Source organism: Saccostrea cucullata, unplaced genomic scaffold, assembly GCF_032062105.1.
Source record: "Saccostrea cucullata isolate Sc308-1 unplaced genomic scaffold, CSIRO_AGI_Scuc_v1 ctg1450, whole genome shotgun sequence".
NCBI lineage: Eukaryota > Metazoa > Mollusca > Bivalvia > Ostreida > Ostreidae > Saccostrea > Saccostrea cuccullata.
Window position 1 is genome coordinate 5,547 of NW_026932943.1, and position 16,243 is coordinate 21,789.

At 37.5% G+C, this 16,243-nt stretch overlaps 2 protein-coding genes across 2 annotated transcripts in view; one reads left to right on the forward strand and one right to left on the reverse strand.

The window, feature by feature from the left end:
• Positions 1-208: 208 nt before the first annotated feature.
• LOC134236602 (cyclin-dependent kinase 13-like) lies at positions 209-13,730 on the reverse strand. Its single transcript, XM_062718775.1, has 10 exons — positions 12,662-13,730; positions 11,578-12,276; positions 11,193-11,339; positions 5,233-5,369; positions 4,692-4,862; positions 4,090-4,279; positions 3,468-3,629; positions 2,923-3,117; positions 2,443-2,574; positions 209-2,176 (listed from the first exon to the last, which is right to left on the reverse strand). Exons 1-10 carry the CDS (start codon positions 13,273-13,275, stop codon positions 934-936), a joined length of 3,690 nt encoding a protein of 1,229 aa, XP_062574759.1. The 5' UTR covers positions 13,276-13,730; the 3' UTR covers positions 209-933.
• Positions 13,731-13,824: 94 nt separating this feature from the next.
• The window catches only part of LOC134236618 (uncharacterized), a 42,737-nt gene continuing 40,318 nt past the window's right edge, over positions 13,825-16,243 (forward strand). The window contains exon 1 of the mRNA XM_062718793.1: positions 13,825-13,967. The gene's annotated coding sequence lies outside the window, so the exon portion shown is untranslated. The remainder of the gene's footprint in view (positions 13,968-16,243) is intronic.

Consider the following 16,243-nt stretch of genomic DNA (forward strand, 5'->3'; position numbering starts at 1 on the left):
TTTTAACAACCAAAAAAAAAACATTTTTTTTTTTAAATAACAATTTTTCAAGTCCAAAGTTCAAAATTTGTAAAGTTTTAAATTCATTTACTGAAACAATATTGCGAGCAGAATGATTAAGAACTCGACTTTAGAAGCATTTCTACACAATACTGAACCAAGTAAATTATTGCACATCCTCTCATGAAAGAACAAGATGAGAAGAGCAAACAGTCGAAATTTTATTTCAGTTCACACATGTACAATTCAGAGATTTTTTTTCAAGATATACCTATGCCCTTTGCTTTACACCAAACATACATTTCCGAGCTGTTTATGTGTCCCCAACACATACTTCAGAACTTTTCTTGATGAACTACTGTGAATACGACTTCACAATTCCTTTATGAAGAAAACCACATAAATAAAAACTTTTCCAACAACCGTTCACAAACTCTTTCTCTCTCCCTTTCTCTCTTTTAAACTGCAAATAATATTTATCTTTACACACTAAACAATATATACAATTTTAACTTCGTTACAAGCTTAAATACATTCAAAAAGCCATGGACCCTAACTTTTACAATTCAGTCAACATTTCTCCTTTGCTTTCTACAACAAGAGGTCGCTAAAATGTTTTTTTAATATTGACATAAATCAATAAAGTTAAAATATATTAAATATATAGTACTTCACCATGGACTCATTAGAAATCACAGAGCATATAAAATACTTCAGGAGTAAACATGCAACCTTCTCAAAGCTCGACATCCCCACACACAGTTCTAGCACCAAATATTATTTTCAAAGTGGGCTTTTCCTATTGCTGTACGAATCTTAACGGTATCAAACTAATTCTAAAAACCATTTAGTTTTCAACCTATTTTTTCATCCCAACATCCACTTGACCTTCAGAAGAAACAATAATTAAAATGATCCCGCTATATATTATAATTACCATCCACCCCTACCACCCCTAGAATGCCCACTGTGACCAGAGGGGGGTGGGGGATAACCCCCTCTTGGATTCATGGGAGGGTCCATCGGCGGCTTTGGAGGCAGTGCAGAACTAGAGGCTTTGTTCTTCAGGATACTCCTGGGTTGTTTAGGAACACCTTGGGCTGCTTCTGCATATGACTTGGGTGGTCTTCCCTCCCCTGGATACTGTCCGTAATAGCCCGCTCCCCCGGATCCACCACTCGGGGGATTATACTGCCCACCGTAGCTGTCACCACTAGAGTAACCTCCCCTGGATCCTTCGTCGGAGTAGATACTTCCCCCGCCATAACTGCCAGACCTACTGTAGTCCGGTCTGTCTGAGGAATAGTAACCAGGTTCTGACTTGCTGTAAGTCTCAGTGTGACTTGCTCGAGTTTCAGAGGCTGAGATCTCTGTTCCACCCAGACTCACTCGCATCCCCTGCTGAGCCAACAACTGGGCTAAGGCAGCTTTAACTCCGGCATTTTCACTCCCCATCCCTGAATTAGAATCCTGGCTGTACAAACTAGGATTACCCTCTACTGACCCTCCCCCTTTAGCCCCCCCAAACATATTGCTTGAACTATGATTACCATAATCTTGTTGATATCCTTCAGAAGGATAAGGGATTTGGCTGACTGATGTTTCGGGCTGGCTTGGAGGTACAGCAGCTCCCTGATCTGTGGATAGCTGTGCTGCCAGCATGAGTTGAGCATGAAGATTACTCATCAGTTGCTGAGTTTGATCGTCCAATGTCACATTCACACTTTTAGCCACATCAGGAACGGACATGCCTTTCTGAAGCAGAGAAATCATCTGTGACAGCTGATTACTCACAGGAGGTACCGCTTCCTTCACCTCACTGTCTGCAGGTGGTGCCTCTACCTGCTGCTCCTTGCCAGCCACATCTAGTCCTGGAATTCCAGAGGCACCACCCACTTTGTCTTTTCTATTAAAGATCCCCACCGGGGTCTTATTTGTGCTATTAGCCCCTGTCATAGGAGGCTTTGTCTTTGCTGGCAGTGTTCTATCACTTGACACCGATCTCCTGGTGTCTTTTCCCTCCGTTTTTCCTATGCTGGAATTGGAACCACTAGATGCCACTTTGGTGGTGCTGGATTGAGCTGATGAGGTATCCTCTCCTCTTTTCTGGGCTTCTTTCAAATGCTTTTTCCTATTCTTGCACCACATTTCATGACAGTCTTGATCTTTAGGTAAACTATGAGGAAGAAATGCATTATCATAAAATCAATCTTGGGGAAAAAAATAATTGAAAATCTTGGAATTCTTTGAATTGATTCTGTAAAAGGAACACTTTTCTTTAAAATACATTTCTGAAACAAGAAAATTCTTACTTTTGAAAATGGTCAAATGGTCTGTTCATAGCATCAACATAATAATGTTTATAAAACAAAAACTCCAAAATAAATTATGTGACAATTAAATTTTATAAATTTCGCTCTGTTTTTTCCTCAGCAATCTTACTCTGGTGGGGGTATTCTCATGGGATCCACCTCCCTCAGCCAGGGGCAGATAAGCGCTGCCTCAGCAGTGATTCTTTTAGAGGGATCCAGTTCCAACATTTGGTCCATTAAGTCCAAAGCTGTCTTTGGCAGACTGCAAAACAATATACACTTCAAAGTCAGATTTCTCATTTTATACACACATTTATCAATATATTTATCACACAAAACGTTTCTTCAAGTAAATATCAATCTAGTGACCTGAAGAAAAATATGCCAATACCTTTAACACACATTATTTTTCAACTTAAAATAAATACCAATCTAGTGTCTTGTACAAAAATCTGATATAAATACCAATTTAGTGTCATGAATAAATGTCAAAATCTTTATCATAAATGACTCTTCATCTTAAAATAAAAACAATCTTATGACTAATACTTTCAGTGTACTGAAAAATCAAGATTCTTTTTCCATGAACATTAAGAACTGAACTGCTTACAAAGAGAATTCTTCCCTTAGCCTTCTTCTGTATTGTTTCTTGGGTTTGTATGTGTGGAACAGTGGCAGTTTAATGACGTCGGGCCACACAGCAGGGCAGGGGGAGCCACAGGTCTTACTGATAAGCTCTAACTGAGCAAACTCCTGTCCTGCCTGAAATATTGGCTTCCTGGTGAACAACTCTCCTAGAATGCACCTGAAATTCATTAAACACCATATCCAAAGATTAGACCTTGATTTCATTTAAGTCACATCCATATATCTATCAAGTAAATTTAGTTTTTAGTTACTAAAAGTAAGCACAATAAATCAGTCCAATTCCAGTCAAGGTATAAATGTGTACGAGTTCTTTAAAATAGTAATAAAGGTATAGTAAATCTTTTCTAGTCTGAACACCACTGGAAATTACACATTTTGGATAAGACAACACTTTAAACAATTGAATTTACTGCGATGGACTCAAGGTTATTTGCTATATTAGACAAGATTTTGGAATTACACAACATCCTGATAGGTAAGTTCCACAGTATATATATAATATCTTACCCAATACTCCAGATATCTATGGCGGGTCCATATCTCTCCTCCCCCAATAAGAGTTCTGGGGGCCTGTACCACAGTGTGATCACTTTGTTTGTGTACAGTCTGTCTTTATCGTCAGCCTCGTAAAGTCGAGCTAATCCCCAGTCTGCTAACTTAATCTGACCCCTGTAACAAAGCACAGTTAGTTATGTCTGCCTCCACCGGCAGAACAGAGGAAGTACCTGTAGAAAAGTCTCTAAAGAAATGTCAAATTTGTTTTATTATGAGTGTACATAACAGGATTGGATAGCAAGCACTGCCTATAAAAGTCCTCTCCATAACACAAGGTTAGATTCGTTACATTTCATTTATTACATTTATGTACCAGTAATTATGAACAATGCCGAGTTCTACTATTTATTAGATTACAGTGAAGGTTTTTTCAGAAATCACCTTCATAACAGTTGAATTTTATGAGATAATACACAATCACAAAAAAAAAATCACAAGTAATAAACACAGAATCTAATTCAGACAGACTGACACACAGGCCAATGATGATAACCTGCAGCTAATATAATTGAAGCTGAAAAAAAAAAATTGTAATGTAAAATTTCATAAATACATTTCTATGTAGTTTACTTACCTGTTATTCAGTAATATATTAGAGCACTTGATATCTCTGTGTAAGAAGTTCTTTTTGTGGCAGTAGTTTAAGCCGTCCAGGAGTTGTTTGGTGAAGGAGGCCACATGTTCTTCCTTTAAATGGCACATTCCTGACTCCAGTAGTCCCATCAGATCGTGATCCATGTACTCGAACACCAAATAAAAGGCACCTAGGCAATTCAAAGCATACTTGTTAATTATTTAAGTATATGGATAAAGGATCAATACATTTATTTGATTGAGCTTTGATAATATCACTCCAATTTCATTTTCAAGATTTTTATTGTTCATGTTGGTCAATTGGCAAAATCAAAACAGAGAGTTCAGCAGAGTAAAATTGTTTAAGCACAAATGTGTCTGACTGAATTCAAAGACAGGGGAAATTGTTTGAAAATGTAATAAGGTGGAAGTTACAAGTTTTCAATACATCAACTATTTTACCAAAATTTACATTTTTTTTCAAACTAGCCAAATCCAGCCTAACCATTGAGACAAAATCCTGTAATATTTCAAAAACAGGTAGATCTTTCTGTATTTCAAATTCTACTAGTAGGAAAACAACATGGCTGTGTGATTTCCTACCTTTGTCCTTTTTGAAGTCCGAGGCGTCCTGTTTGTCGGTGACTATCTCTTTCAGGTTAACTATATTGGGATGATTGAGCTGTCGAAGGATTTTGATCTCACGTACAGCAGTGATGGGAAATCCCTCTTTTTCATTCTCCAGTCTTACTTTCTTCAAGGCTACCAACTCATCTACAAAAGTCACGATACAGTAAAACTCGGTTATAACAAAGTCACTGGGACCTGTGAAAATACTTTGCTATATCTGTAAATCGTTATATCTGTGCAAGTTATTTGTTAAACTAAAACATCTAGGGATTCAATATAACTTCCCTATATCCGTAAATTCCCAATATCTGTGTTGGTACTTAAGGAGTTTTGCTGTACAATAGAGTGCAAGGGAATACTTTTAATAAAATCCTTCAAATCCCTGTGAATAGGAATAGATTCACCGAGATAATAAAGATAGCTTTCCACAAAAACTGCTTAAAGCTGAACAAGATTCTTAAAAGGAATTTGTCCCACATATGGGAGCTCTGAATATCTTGCTACCTGAACTTACCTGTAAAGGTGTCTTTAGCCTTGTACACCTGGCCATAGGTCCCCTCCCCAATGATTTCTATGATGTTAAACAAGTCAACACATCTCTCTCCCCAGTCACCTTTGACCCGCTCATCCAACCGCCTCTTCTGGCAAATCCTACAATGAAGTAACATTCATACAGGTAATTTTTTTGTGTTTAAGTAGCCACTTGAATCTATAAATCAAAGTAGATGTGCCACCTAAATATGCCTTTATAAAAACTGATGTCCCCTAGTACTTGCTCATGGCAAAGATGACAAATTGTCAAAAAAGTCATACTCCAAGGTCAAGGATGTTTTTAATCAAAGAAAGATTTTGTTTGTTTTTTAAAAGTAGGTCAAAAACTTAAACTCAGGTTAGTTAAAAAAAATGATGTATATCTGCCTCAAATCACTGATTATTGTGGCATACAAACAGCACTGAATTACGTCAGAGCAATTTACAAAAACCTATTTCATCCCCCCTCCCCCTTTCTCCCAATTATTACTCAATCCATATAATTTACATTACTTACAATGTTTTCAACAAAATTAAATTGTTTTCTCATTATGCATACAAATCTCCGATGGCTTTTAAAAATGCCCTTTATTTCTGAAACCTTAAAGTCTGGTTTATATGTAATGATACAATGTTGGAACTTGTACTTTTCACAATGACATACTTCATGAACAATTTTTAATATCAGAAGCATATCAAGTTTTCAACCTCCCAAAGTACATATACTATCCGAGTTCTTGAAATCTTTTTTTTACTGTCAGTCATTTGGACTGACTGCCATGTGTAGTTTGTCAGTCCAAACAGATTTCTATCAAAAAATCCCCCACCCCCCATAAAAAACAATAAAAAGATGAAAACTATGTTTGTATTTTATTATCAATACATTGTGCACCCATCGTCAATAAACACTGCACACTTCATGCCAATTTCATCGTTGTATAACAACTTTCTTTGAATTCTTGTGGGGGTTGATTTTCTTCATAAGTTTTTAATCTAGATCGATTTTCTCACCTGGCTTACCTTAGCGCCGTCAACAAAACTTGTTTACCAATCACAATTTGGCACTTGTGTTCATCGACAAATCCATTACAAGATACAGAAAAGCATTTGAAAGATTACAATCTGTTAGTTATAGGGAAATCTTGGTTGGATTTGTTTGTCAACACTTACCGCTCATTTGGACTGACACAGAATGTGAAGTTATTGGTCCTTGGTTGTTTTTATCGGTTTTGCCGACAGGACCGAAAGATTTCAAGAACTCTGTACTACATACTCAAAAGTGACGGTAATTTAATTTACATCTCAAAATACAATAGTTTGTAGCCCACTTCCAGATCTAGAAAATTTAAGATAAAATGATCCATCATGAAAGGAGGCGTTTATATTGCTGTTTGCTTGAGTGTATAAAACATGTTAGCTTCACCACCTCAAAAAACAGCAGAGAAGAAAATCCTACAATGCCTAGCATTTAATTTTAACTTGAGAATGTATGACCATATTTGACCCATATTTTTAAGGTGGGTCGGCAGGTAGTATTTTTATGCCCCCGGATCAAAAGATCCTGAAAGTTCATTGTTTTTGTCCTGTCTGTCTGTTTGTCGGTTTGTTGTCAACTTTAATCTAGCCCATAACTATTGAGTGGGTGGCACTATGGCTTTCATATTTCCTCACAGGTCTGTTTCCTGCGACACGACCTTTCTTTGGGTACCACCAAATTTGACCTCTTGACCTTGGAATTTGACCTAGTTTTACAAGAAAATACCACACATTAACCTTGGCAATAACTTTTGAACAGTTAGAGCTAGTACTTTCATCTTCACACATGTATTCATTGTGACAAGTATAAATATTTTTGACCTTGACCCACTTTTTAAAAACTTTAACATTAGTCATAACTTTCGAAAAGTTAGAACTTAGGCTCTTATATTTCACAGGTGTATATTCCTTGTAACAAGACCTTCCTTTTGGGTTCCAACACTTTTGACCTTGACCTTTGTTTAACATGCAATTGAGAGAATTCAACCCTTTGCCATAAGCTGTCACACAGGGCCATCAGTGTTTCAAAAACACATCTTGTTTTCTTTACAGTTAGTACTAAACAACAAATCACAGACTCGCAATTTTATTGATGTTTTCATTTCACATTGGATAACTAACCAGACTTAATATTTACATCTATGGAAAAACATGTTCTACCTCAGCTTTAAAATGATCATGGAAATTAAAGGGAAAAAGAAATTAAGAGATGTTTGTAAAACACTTATGGCCCCCTTCCCCAAATAATTGGAATTTTTGCAAGTCTTAGGGCATAACTCTATCCAAAACTGCATGATCATATCCAAAACAGAACTTGACCTAGATATTCCTATGATAAATCTGTATACCAAATTTCATTTCAGAATGTGCAACCTTTGCAAAGAAAATGAACAAAAACTGCAAATAATTCCAATGGACATAACTCTATCCAAAATGGTTTGATATTACCCAAAACAGAACTTAACCTAGATATTCTTATGATAATTCTGTATACCAAATTTCATTTCAAAATGTGCAACCTCTGCAAAGAAAATGAGCAGAAACTGATGCTGGACCGACCTATTCACTGACCGACAGACAGCAGCAAGGCAATATGCCCTCCCTTCTTCAAAAGGAGTGGGGGGCATAAAAATGTTCATATAAGAATAAACCATTAGTATCTGACTGTTGGAATGTTTTGGCATAAAAAAAACAAGAGGCCCATGGGCCACATCGTATATAACTTGTGTTGCAGATCTTTATTCCCCCTCTTGCTATGCCAATCATGCCCAACAACCCTCTTCCCTTTGTTATTTAAAAACTTTAGAGGGTAAACAAGGATGCTTCCACATAAGTTTCAGCTTTCCTGGCCCAGTGGTTCTTGAGAAGAAGATTTTAAAGATTTATTCTATATACTTCTATGTAAAACTTGGATTCCCTATTGTGACCCCGCCCTACCCCCGGGGGTCATGATTTTAACAATTTAATATTACACTACCCAAGGATGCTTCCACATAAGTTTCAGCTTTCCTGGCCCAGAAAAATTTTCTTGAGAAGAAGATTTTTAAAGATTTGTTCTATATATTTCTATGTAAAACTTGGATTCCTTAATATGGGCAACACCGGGGGTCATGAGAGACAATTTAATATTAAACTACCTAAGGATGATTCCACATAAGTAAAAAGCTTTCCTGGCCCAGTGGTTCTTGAGAAGAAGATTTTTAAAGATTTGTTCTATATATTTCTATGTAAAACTTGGATTCCCTATTGTGGCCCCGCCCCACCCCCGGGGGTCATGGTTTTAACAATTTAATATCTACACTACCCAAGAATGCTTCCACATAAGTTTCAGCTTTCCTGGCCCATTGGTTCTTGAGAAGAAGATTTTTAAAGATTTGTTCTATATATTTCTATGTAAAAATTGGATTCCCTATTATAGCCCCGCCCTACCCCCGGGGGTCATGATTTTAACAATTTAATATCTACACTACCCAAGGATGCTTCCACATAAGTTTCAGCTTTCTTGGCCCAGTGGTTCTTGAGAAGAAGATTTTTTAGTGACCCCACCCTATTTTTGTCATTATCTCCCCTTGTAAGGGGACTTGGCCCTTCATTTTAACAATTTAAACTCCCCTTCACCCAAGGATGCTTTGTACCAAGTTTGGTTAAAATTGGCCCAGTGGTTCTTGAGAAGAAGTCGAAAATGTGAAAAGTTTACAGACGGACGGACGGACCTTCTTCAAAAGGAGGACGGACGACGGACAAAATGTGATCAGAAAAGCCATTAGAGCCTTTGGAATGGTGAGCTAAAAAACAACAACAACAAAAGCCTGTTCAAAACAGCTAAACAATTCCTTATCCCTCCAACAGTCATGTTAACAAATGTTCATGAACTATAGTTCTTCTTGCCTCAGACTATTTACAACACTTACAAAATGTTTTCAGGATCGGGTAAACATGTCCACCTCCCAAAATTCATGAACTTTTGACCAAAGTTTATCATTAAGTATAGCCCAATGCCAGACCCAGAAAATCCACAGAAAACTCCCTGGCGTGATAGAAGGCATTTTATCTAGCTGTTCAACATAAGTGTATAAACCCACATAGAATTCAACACCTCACTAAACAGCATTCTATGGGTTTAGCCTGACACTAAAACGATTGAATCTGTACATTACAGAGGAAAATTGTCTAAAATATTCAAATATCACATCCTCCTTCCCTAAATAACCTGCTATCTGACAAATGAAATGTTCTTTAATCCTCAAAATGATCATCTAGTGATCTAACCAACTAATTAGACAAATAATTGATTTACTTCTTACTACAATTTGAGTGGATTTCCGGAGTTGGACAGGCATTGTGATTTTTGTTGTGGGTCATATTAAATGCTTTCACACTGTTGCAGAGCTGTGGAAAACTTTTTCAGATAGCCAGTCATTCGGACCGACAAGAAGACAAAATATGCCGGTCCGAAGTGATTTTTGCCGGTCCGAAATAGTATAGTTGCAAAAATAAAAAGAAAAGCATTACATTTATTTTCTTAAGTACACTTTACTTAATAAAACATTAAAAAAGTCTTCATTTCCAAGTCTTCGTTCTCATTTTTTTGCATTTATGACAATACTAGATTGCATCACTTTTTGGCAGGTGACAATGATAATTCTGCATAATAAACATAATTTTTTTTTAAACATTAATGCATTTGGGAATTATATTTTGCCTCGAAAATGAGTCTAAGAAACTCTGTGCATCGATAATAAAGATACCAATATCATGAACATGATCGATGAAAAAAACGAAATCTGGGACAGTCGAAAGACGGAAGTATTAGGTTTACCGCTTTACTGAACTGTCTTTGAATTTTTTTCTGTCAAAATGTTTTTCATACCCAGCTATTTAGCCTGTGTTATCTTTTTTAAAAATGTTTTTTACCTAATTCTGTCCCATTTGTAAATTTAAAAGGTCATGCGAGACAATGCTGGTTTCGCTTTTATTTCCTATAGCCTAGATCTCGTGCAAAGAAAAAGTATTGCGTAATCGTTTATAAGGTACCATAACTAAGCTGGGAAGTGTGCAGCTGATAGGCCTAAATCAAAACGGAAAATCAAAAACCTTTAACAAAGAAAGAGGTCGGTCATTTGGGCCGACATCGATAGCATTTTTACCGGTCACAGGCATTTTTTGCCGGTCTTGCCGGCATGACCGGCAGTTTTCCACAGCTCTGCTGTTGCCCAAATAATGAATGAATGCCATTATGGTCATCCTTAAATAATGGTATTTCTTGTTTGTTGTTTTACCTCCCATTTAAGAATTTATCAATCATACAGAGATTAAGAAGTGACAGATCTTTATTGAAAGCCAACACTTGTCACAACAAGGGGCCTCTGTTTTTAATTCAAGGTCTCATCTGAAGGACCTGCAACTTTCACTTCAAAGTGCCTAGAGCTCGGCTACAAAACAGTTGCTACCTATTTGTTATCGACTTAGGTCAGTTGGAGATAGGGCTCTAACCCAAGACCTTAGGATCACAGAGCTAAGGACATGTTGGAAAATCTATTGAAGTACATGACTGGTTCCCATATCTTTTATCATATCCATTTACAGGATTAACATCCACTCTTTTTTTAAAATTAGAATTATTTTTAATTTATCTTTTAAAAATTTGCAATTTCTTTGAAAGGGGTCAAATAATACCAGCCTTTTATTTAAAAAAAATTGAAAACTTGTTTTGCAATCGATTGATAATTTTTTTTCACTTGGTCATTCTTTTGTAAATTAGACTGAACACTTTCAAAAAGATGACAGCTGATCCTATGTGTCAGTTGAAGGTCAACAATAGGTCATAGGTCAAAAATATACGTCAAGTAACTACCATCAGTTGTACTGACTTTGTGCTTTTATTGCGGTCTACTTTAACCTGCTTACTTTGGCTTTTTAACTCTAGGGGTGGCCTGGTGAGGATGTTCTCGTTTAGGAGGCAGCTCTGGTTCGGGTTCATATTCCGGCTCGGGTTCGTCAATCATTGGAGGCATAGGCAGGTCAGTGATTCGCTTCCTATGTGGCTCCTGCTTCCTAGAAATTAAACAAATTAAAAAAAATACATAGAAAATAAACAAAATTGTCACTGGCACGGCCTAAAATTTTCAAAGACGTTAAAATTTCTTGAACTTTATCTAAAGAAGTGACATTGTTTTTACTTGAATCAAGTTCTGATAAAATCATTTAGAAGGAGAAAAAGTCACTGTATAATAGATAAAATAAAATAAAAAAAAAATTTCCAGAGAAAACTTCTAACTTGACAGAATGGTACCTGTATGGACTATCAATCCCCAAACTGTCAACAGGAGATACTCTGGGCAGAGGTAAACTTGGGGGTGGTCTATGACTGGGTGGTAGCTCTAGATCAGGTCTAAGTTCCCTGTAATCTGGTCTCCGCTCCTCCATTTTACGTAGATCATCGCGATGGTAAGGGACGTTTGGAGGTTCCCTGATTTCTTCCCTTCTAGGTTCCATCCTTCTGGGCTCTACATCCCTAGAACTCAATTCTCTTATATCTCTGTCCTCTCTTTTCATTTCTGACTTCATCATATCATCAGGACCCCTGCTTCTTTTTGAATTAGAATACCCGGGAGATCTTGGTAAATAGTCATTTTTGCTAGAATTAACAGAATTTCTGTCTGATTTGTCCTTATCTGAGGAATGATTTTTATTGCTGGGTCGGGACTCCTTTGAATCTCGACCTTTGGCTGCGAGGAGGGCCGCTTCCTTGGCCTCCCTGGCTCGTCTGTGTTTTGAAAGCTCGGCGGCGAGAGTGTTTGTAGCATATTTGGAATGCGTTAGTTTTGTACTTGAGCTTCTGGAAGGACTCCTGGAGGAGGATCGTCTCTGACGATTGGAGTTGGAGTACTTCCCTCGGGATGGAGATCGACTGGATCGACGTGAACGGTTACGTGGACTCGGAGATCGACTGCGTGAAGACCGACGGTTATACTTCTCTGGGTATCTTGAACTGAAATTAAAAAAAAAAAGGTCTCAAAATCCACATAGATTTATGCTACCAAATGTTAGGTTACAAGTTTACATTACAAGTTACATCATGCATCAATAAAATCTTAATCAGTAATTCTTTTTCAAAGCCATTTGACCCTTTGATAAAACAAAAAAAAACTCCCTCTGCAAAGGGAGATAACTCTTAAAATTGATAATTTTCTCATCTAGTTTACAAGCAGCAAGGCATTTCAAACTTGTATTCAGTTTTATATGCACTTTTCAAGACAGAAAATTGTCATATTTTCAGAAATATTCCGACATCATACAGTATGCAGAAGGTCATTCTCCTTCCTAAATCTCAATCACTTTGACTCGCTTCACAAAATTCCAATTATTTTGACTACCTGTTACTTTTTGATTTCCGGCTGTATGGACTCGGCGACCGTGATCTGTATCGTTTCCTTGGACTTCCAACTGGGCTTAAATCTCGATGATCTCTGTAAGCTTTGGGGGGATGTGCATAGGCCCGCGGGGGCTCGGCATAATGTTTTACCGACTCTCGATGCATCTGTTCAGGAGAATAAGGTCTCTTTTTAGTTTTCCTGGAGGAATAAGATTGTGGAGGACTGTCCCTGATAACAATTGGAGAATTACTTCGACTCCTGTCATACTTGTATCTCCGTAGCTCAGTGGCTGGTGAAATTTCATGAAGGTCTCTTGAACGAGACGATTGCATTTGGGCAGGGGGTGTAGCGTTAATTTCTGAATCTGAACTAATGTCATCATAATCCACAATAGGTTTCCCACGCGTCTGGTCATTCACAACATCTCTCTCCTTTGAACGTTCTTTTCGTTTCGATTTCTTTTGTTTTACTTTCTTTTTCCTACTCCCATCTCTCGAATCTCTGGACGGCTCGCGTTCGCTTGGCCTGTATTCGTTTCCACCCATATGTCTGTAGGATCTTGCATCGTACTCCCCGAAAAATGCAGACCCAGCTGGTGGGGGCTTCCGGGGCATCTTGTCACTTTGCAACGTACACCAATATTATACTGTTGTTTCACACGCGGTTGTTCATTTTTGCACTTAGAGTTACCTCCACTTGAATCCAAAGCCACTTCCTTATTTGGCTGAATTGGGCGATATTTCCTTTCCTTCTTCTAATTCTTGAATAAGAATTCACAGAAATCCGTTAAAACACAAAATTCACTTCCAAATCAATAGTACTTGTGAAAGACAGATGACTTTTATCGTCGAATATGGCGACGCAATTCTTGTAATTGGCAAATTTTATCTTACATTCTTTGCGGTATTACAGCTTAACAATAAGAAACTTTATAAAATGTTCACCACGAATCGCTTTATTATGTTCTATTTAAACTTAAAATTATATTTTAGGAACGTGATGGTTTAAATTTACTTAGATATTTTCTGATTTTTTTTAACGAAAAAATTTCGTCAATTTTCTATCAAAGTCGACTATGCCGAAATGCATTCTGGGTCTTCCACACACACAATATTGATGACGTAGTACTCACGGAAGCACCTATAGTTTAGAAAAGTCAAAAGACTGCACTTTATGTTTCAATCAAGATGTTAGCTATTTGAAATGCATATACAAAATAATATCCTCGAATGTTTTTCTTCTACTATGAGTTCGAAAATTCACAGGTTCTACAGAAGTAATCTACAAAGCTTCAAGGATTTATCAGGTATAAGTTACTCAACCTAATCTATGCTAATGTAATGTATTCAGATTAAACGGATATAATCATGATGATTTGTTCTAAAATGACTTTGAAGAACACATAAGGTCAGTTGTGCTTAGAATATCTTCAAAATTTATCATAACAAACCTTTTTTAGCTCTTCAGTACCTTTTTTTTTTGTTTGTTTGTTGTTTAATGTCCCTCACGAGAATTTTCCACTCATATTGAGATTGCCACCACTTGCCAAGGGAGAATTGCTTATTTTTACCTATGCTCAGCACTCAAAGCTATATATTGAGCAGCGAGGGATCTTTTTCGTGCCAGCACCTACTGCAACATAGGACCTCAGTTTGTACAGTCTCATAGAAAGCACCGGTCTTCACCACAGTGGTATTCTAACCCATGACCTAAGGATCAGCTCTTTACTCCACAAGTCTAGAGCAGACACTGTGCCACTGTGCCACATGGACAAGATATATAAACCTTTAAGATAGCAAAGGAGAAAACATATGGCTAGACCAGGAATCCAACCTGGGACCTATACATCTTGAGTCAGGTGCTCTACCAACTGAGCTATCGGACAACTTGCTTTTGAACCCCACTGAACGTTACAGTCTTTCATCCACCTAAGACCCAACCCACTTTTTTCCCAACATTACCTTTACTATTGAAAATATTCATTGAAAGGTATGCACTTCCGTTGCCCCCCCCCCACTGGAATGCTTACCACAGAGTCAATTTGATAGCATTGACTGAGACAGAAATATATTTAGAGACAACGTGGACCGACATTTTAGTTGAAAATGAAATAAATACATGTTTTTAAACCCAAAGACCATTGGGGGTACAACGTAAACAAACCGAAGTTGCTTACCTTTCTCTCTTATAATGTAAGTGAGGAGCGATTATTTTGAGGTTTTGACGATTTGTTCCTATTGCAAACATGTTGAATAAGTGTACTGAATATAAATTGTGAAAAAATTGTCAAATAAGCTCCGGGGTTGAAATCGCCTGAACAAGTACCTGTGACCCCACTGAACGTTACAGTCTTTCATCCACCTAAGACCCAACCCACTTTTTTCCCAACATTACCTTTACTATTGAAAATGTTCATTGAAAGGTTGGTTGCCCCCCCCCACTTCTTACCACAGTAAAGTGATATATCAAGGAAATGTTAAGTATTGTATGGGGAAAAAAATTGGAAGTCAAAGAAACTTGGCATTGAGAAAAGTTGTTCACTACTATTAATCTATGGCTTATTTACTACCGATATTCGGTATTTTTTCCCTAGGGAATATTTCCCCTAGATATCCCATTTTCCCCGTTTGATGAGTAAAAAATTCCCCTGGCAATGATAAAAAGCTCAAATATTTATTTTTCCTTCGTAAAAAGTGTAAATTTAAAGTAAAAGGGTTCAGAAGATGTGAGATATGGTTTTACTTTGCTATTTTATGCACTCTAAATGGTCATTAAAATGAGGAAATTCAGTTGGGACCCCAAATTGTGCCTGCCCTGCACGGGCTTAGGGGTCTTGAGTGGCCCCCAGCTGATTTTCCCAATTTCTCCAGAAATGGTAGTTTCCCCAAAAATCTAGATTAATCCCTGGCTAGCATAGTCTGATATCCATGGCCCATTCCATTACAGACCTTCCTTTTTGAACAGTCTTTGTCCTCCAAGACACCAACCCAGGTTCGTCCCTGGCAGGTCTTTCACTGGTCACTTTCAGGGCATGGCACCAAATGAAATGGGAGAGAATTTGAATGTTACAAACCAGACTGAGATTCAAATCCCTTGAGTCTCCAGTCAGGTGCTCTCCCAAATGAGCTATATTTAGCAACTGGCCTGTCTGACAGCCACATTCCTCCCTCCATAAAGGTCTCCTCCCCCTCCCCCTAAGACACCAATAGATGCAGGCTCTTTCCTGGCTGGTCTCTCACCTGTCACATTCTGGTCATGGCACAGCACCAAATGTAACAGCTAGGAGAGGACAAAATGTATGGCTGAACCGTGAATCAAACCTTGGATCCCTGCGTCTCTTAATCAAATGCTCTACTAACTGATGTATATAGCCAATGGCAATCAAACACAACTGACTGTCACATCTTTTATGCTAAAAAAAATTGGTCTTATCTAAAGATGAAAAATTCAGTTCATCTCTACATTTTTTTTTTGATCAAAAAATAAACACACTTTGTTGACATTCAGAAATTCCTGGAGTATTCAGAGATGGATAGGACAACATTATTTTGATTAACATTCAGAATGTTCTTTCTACATTCA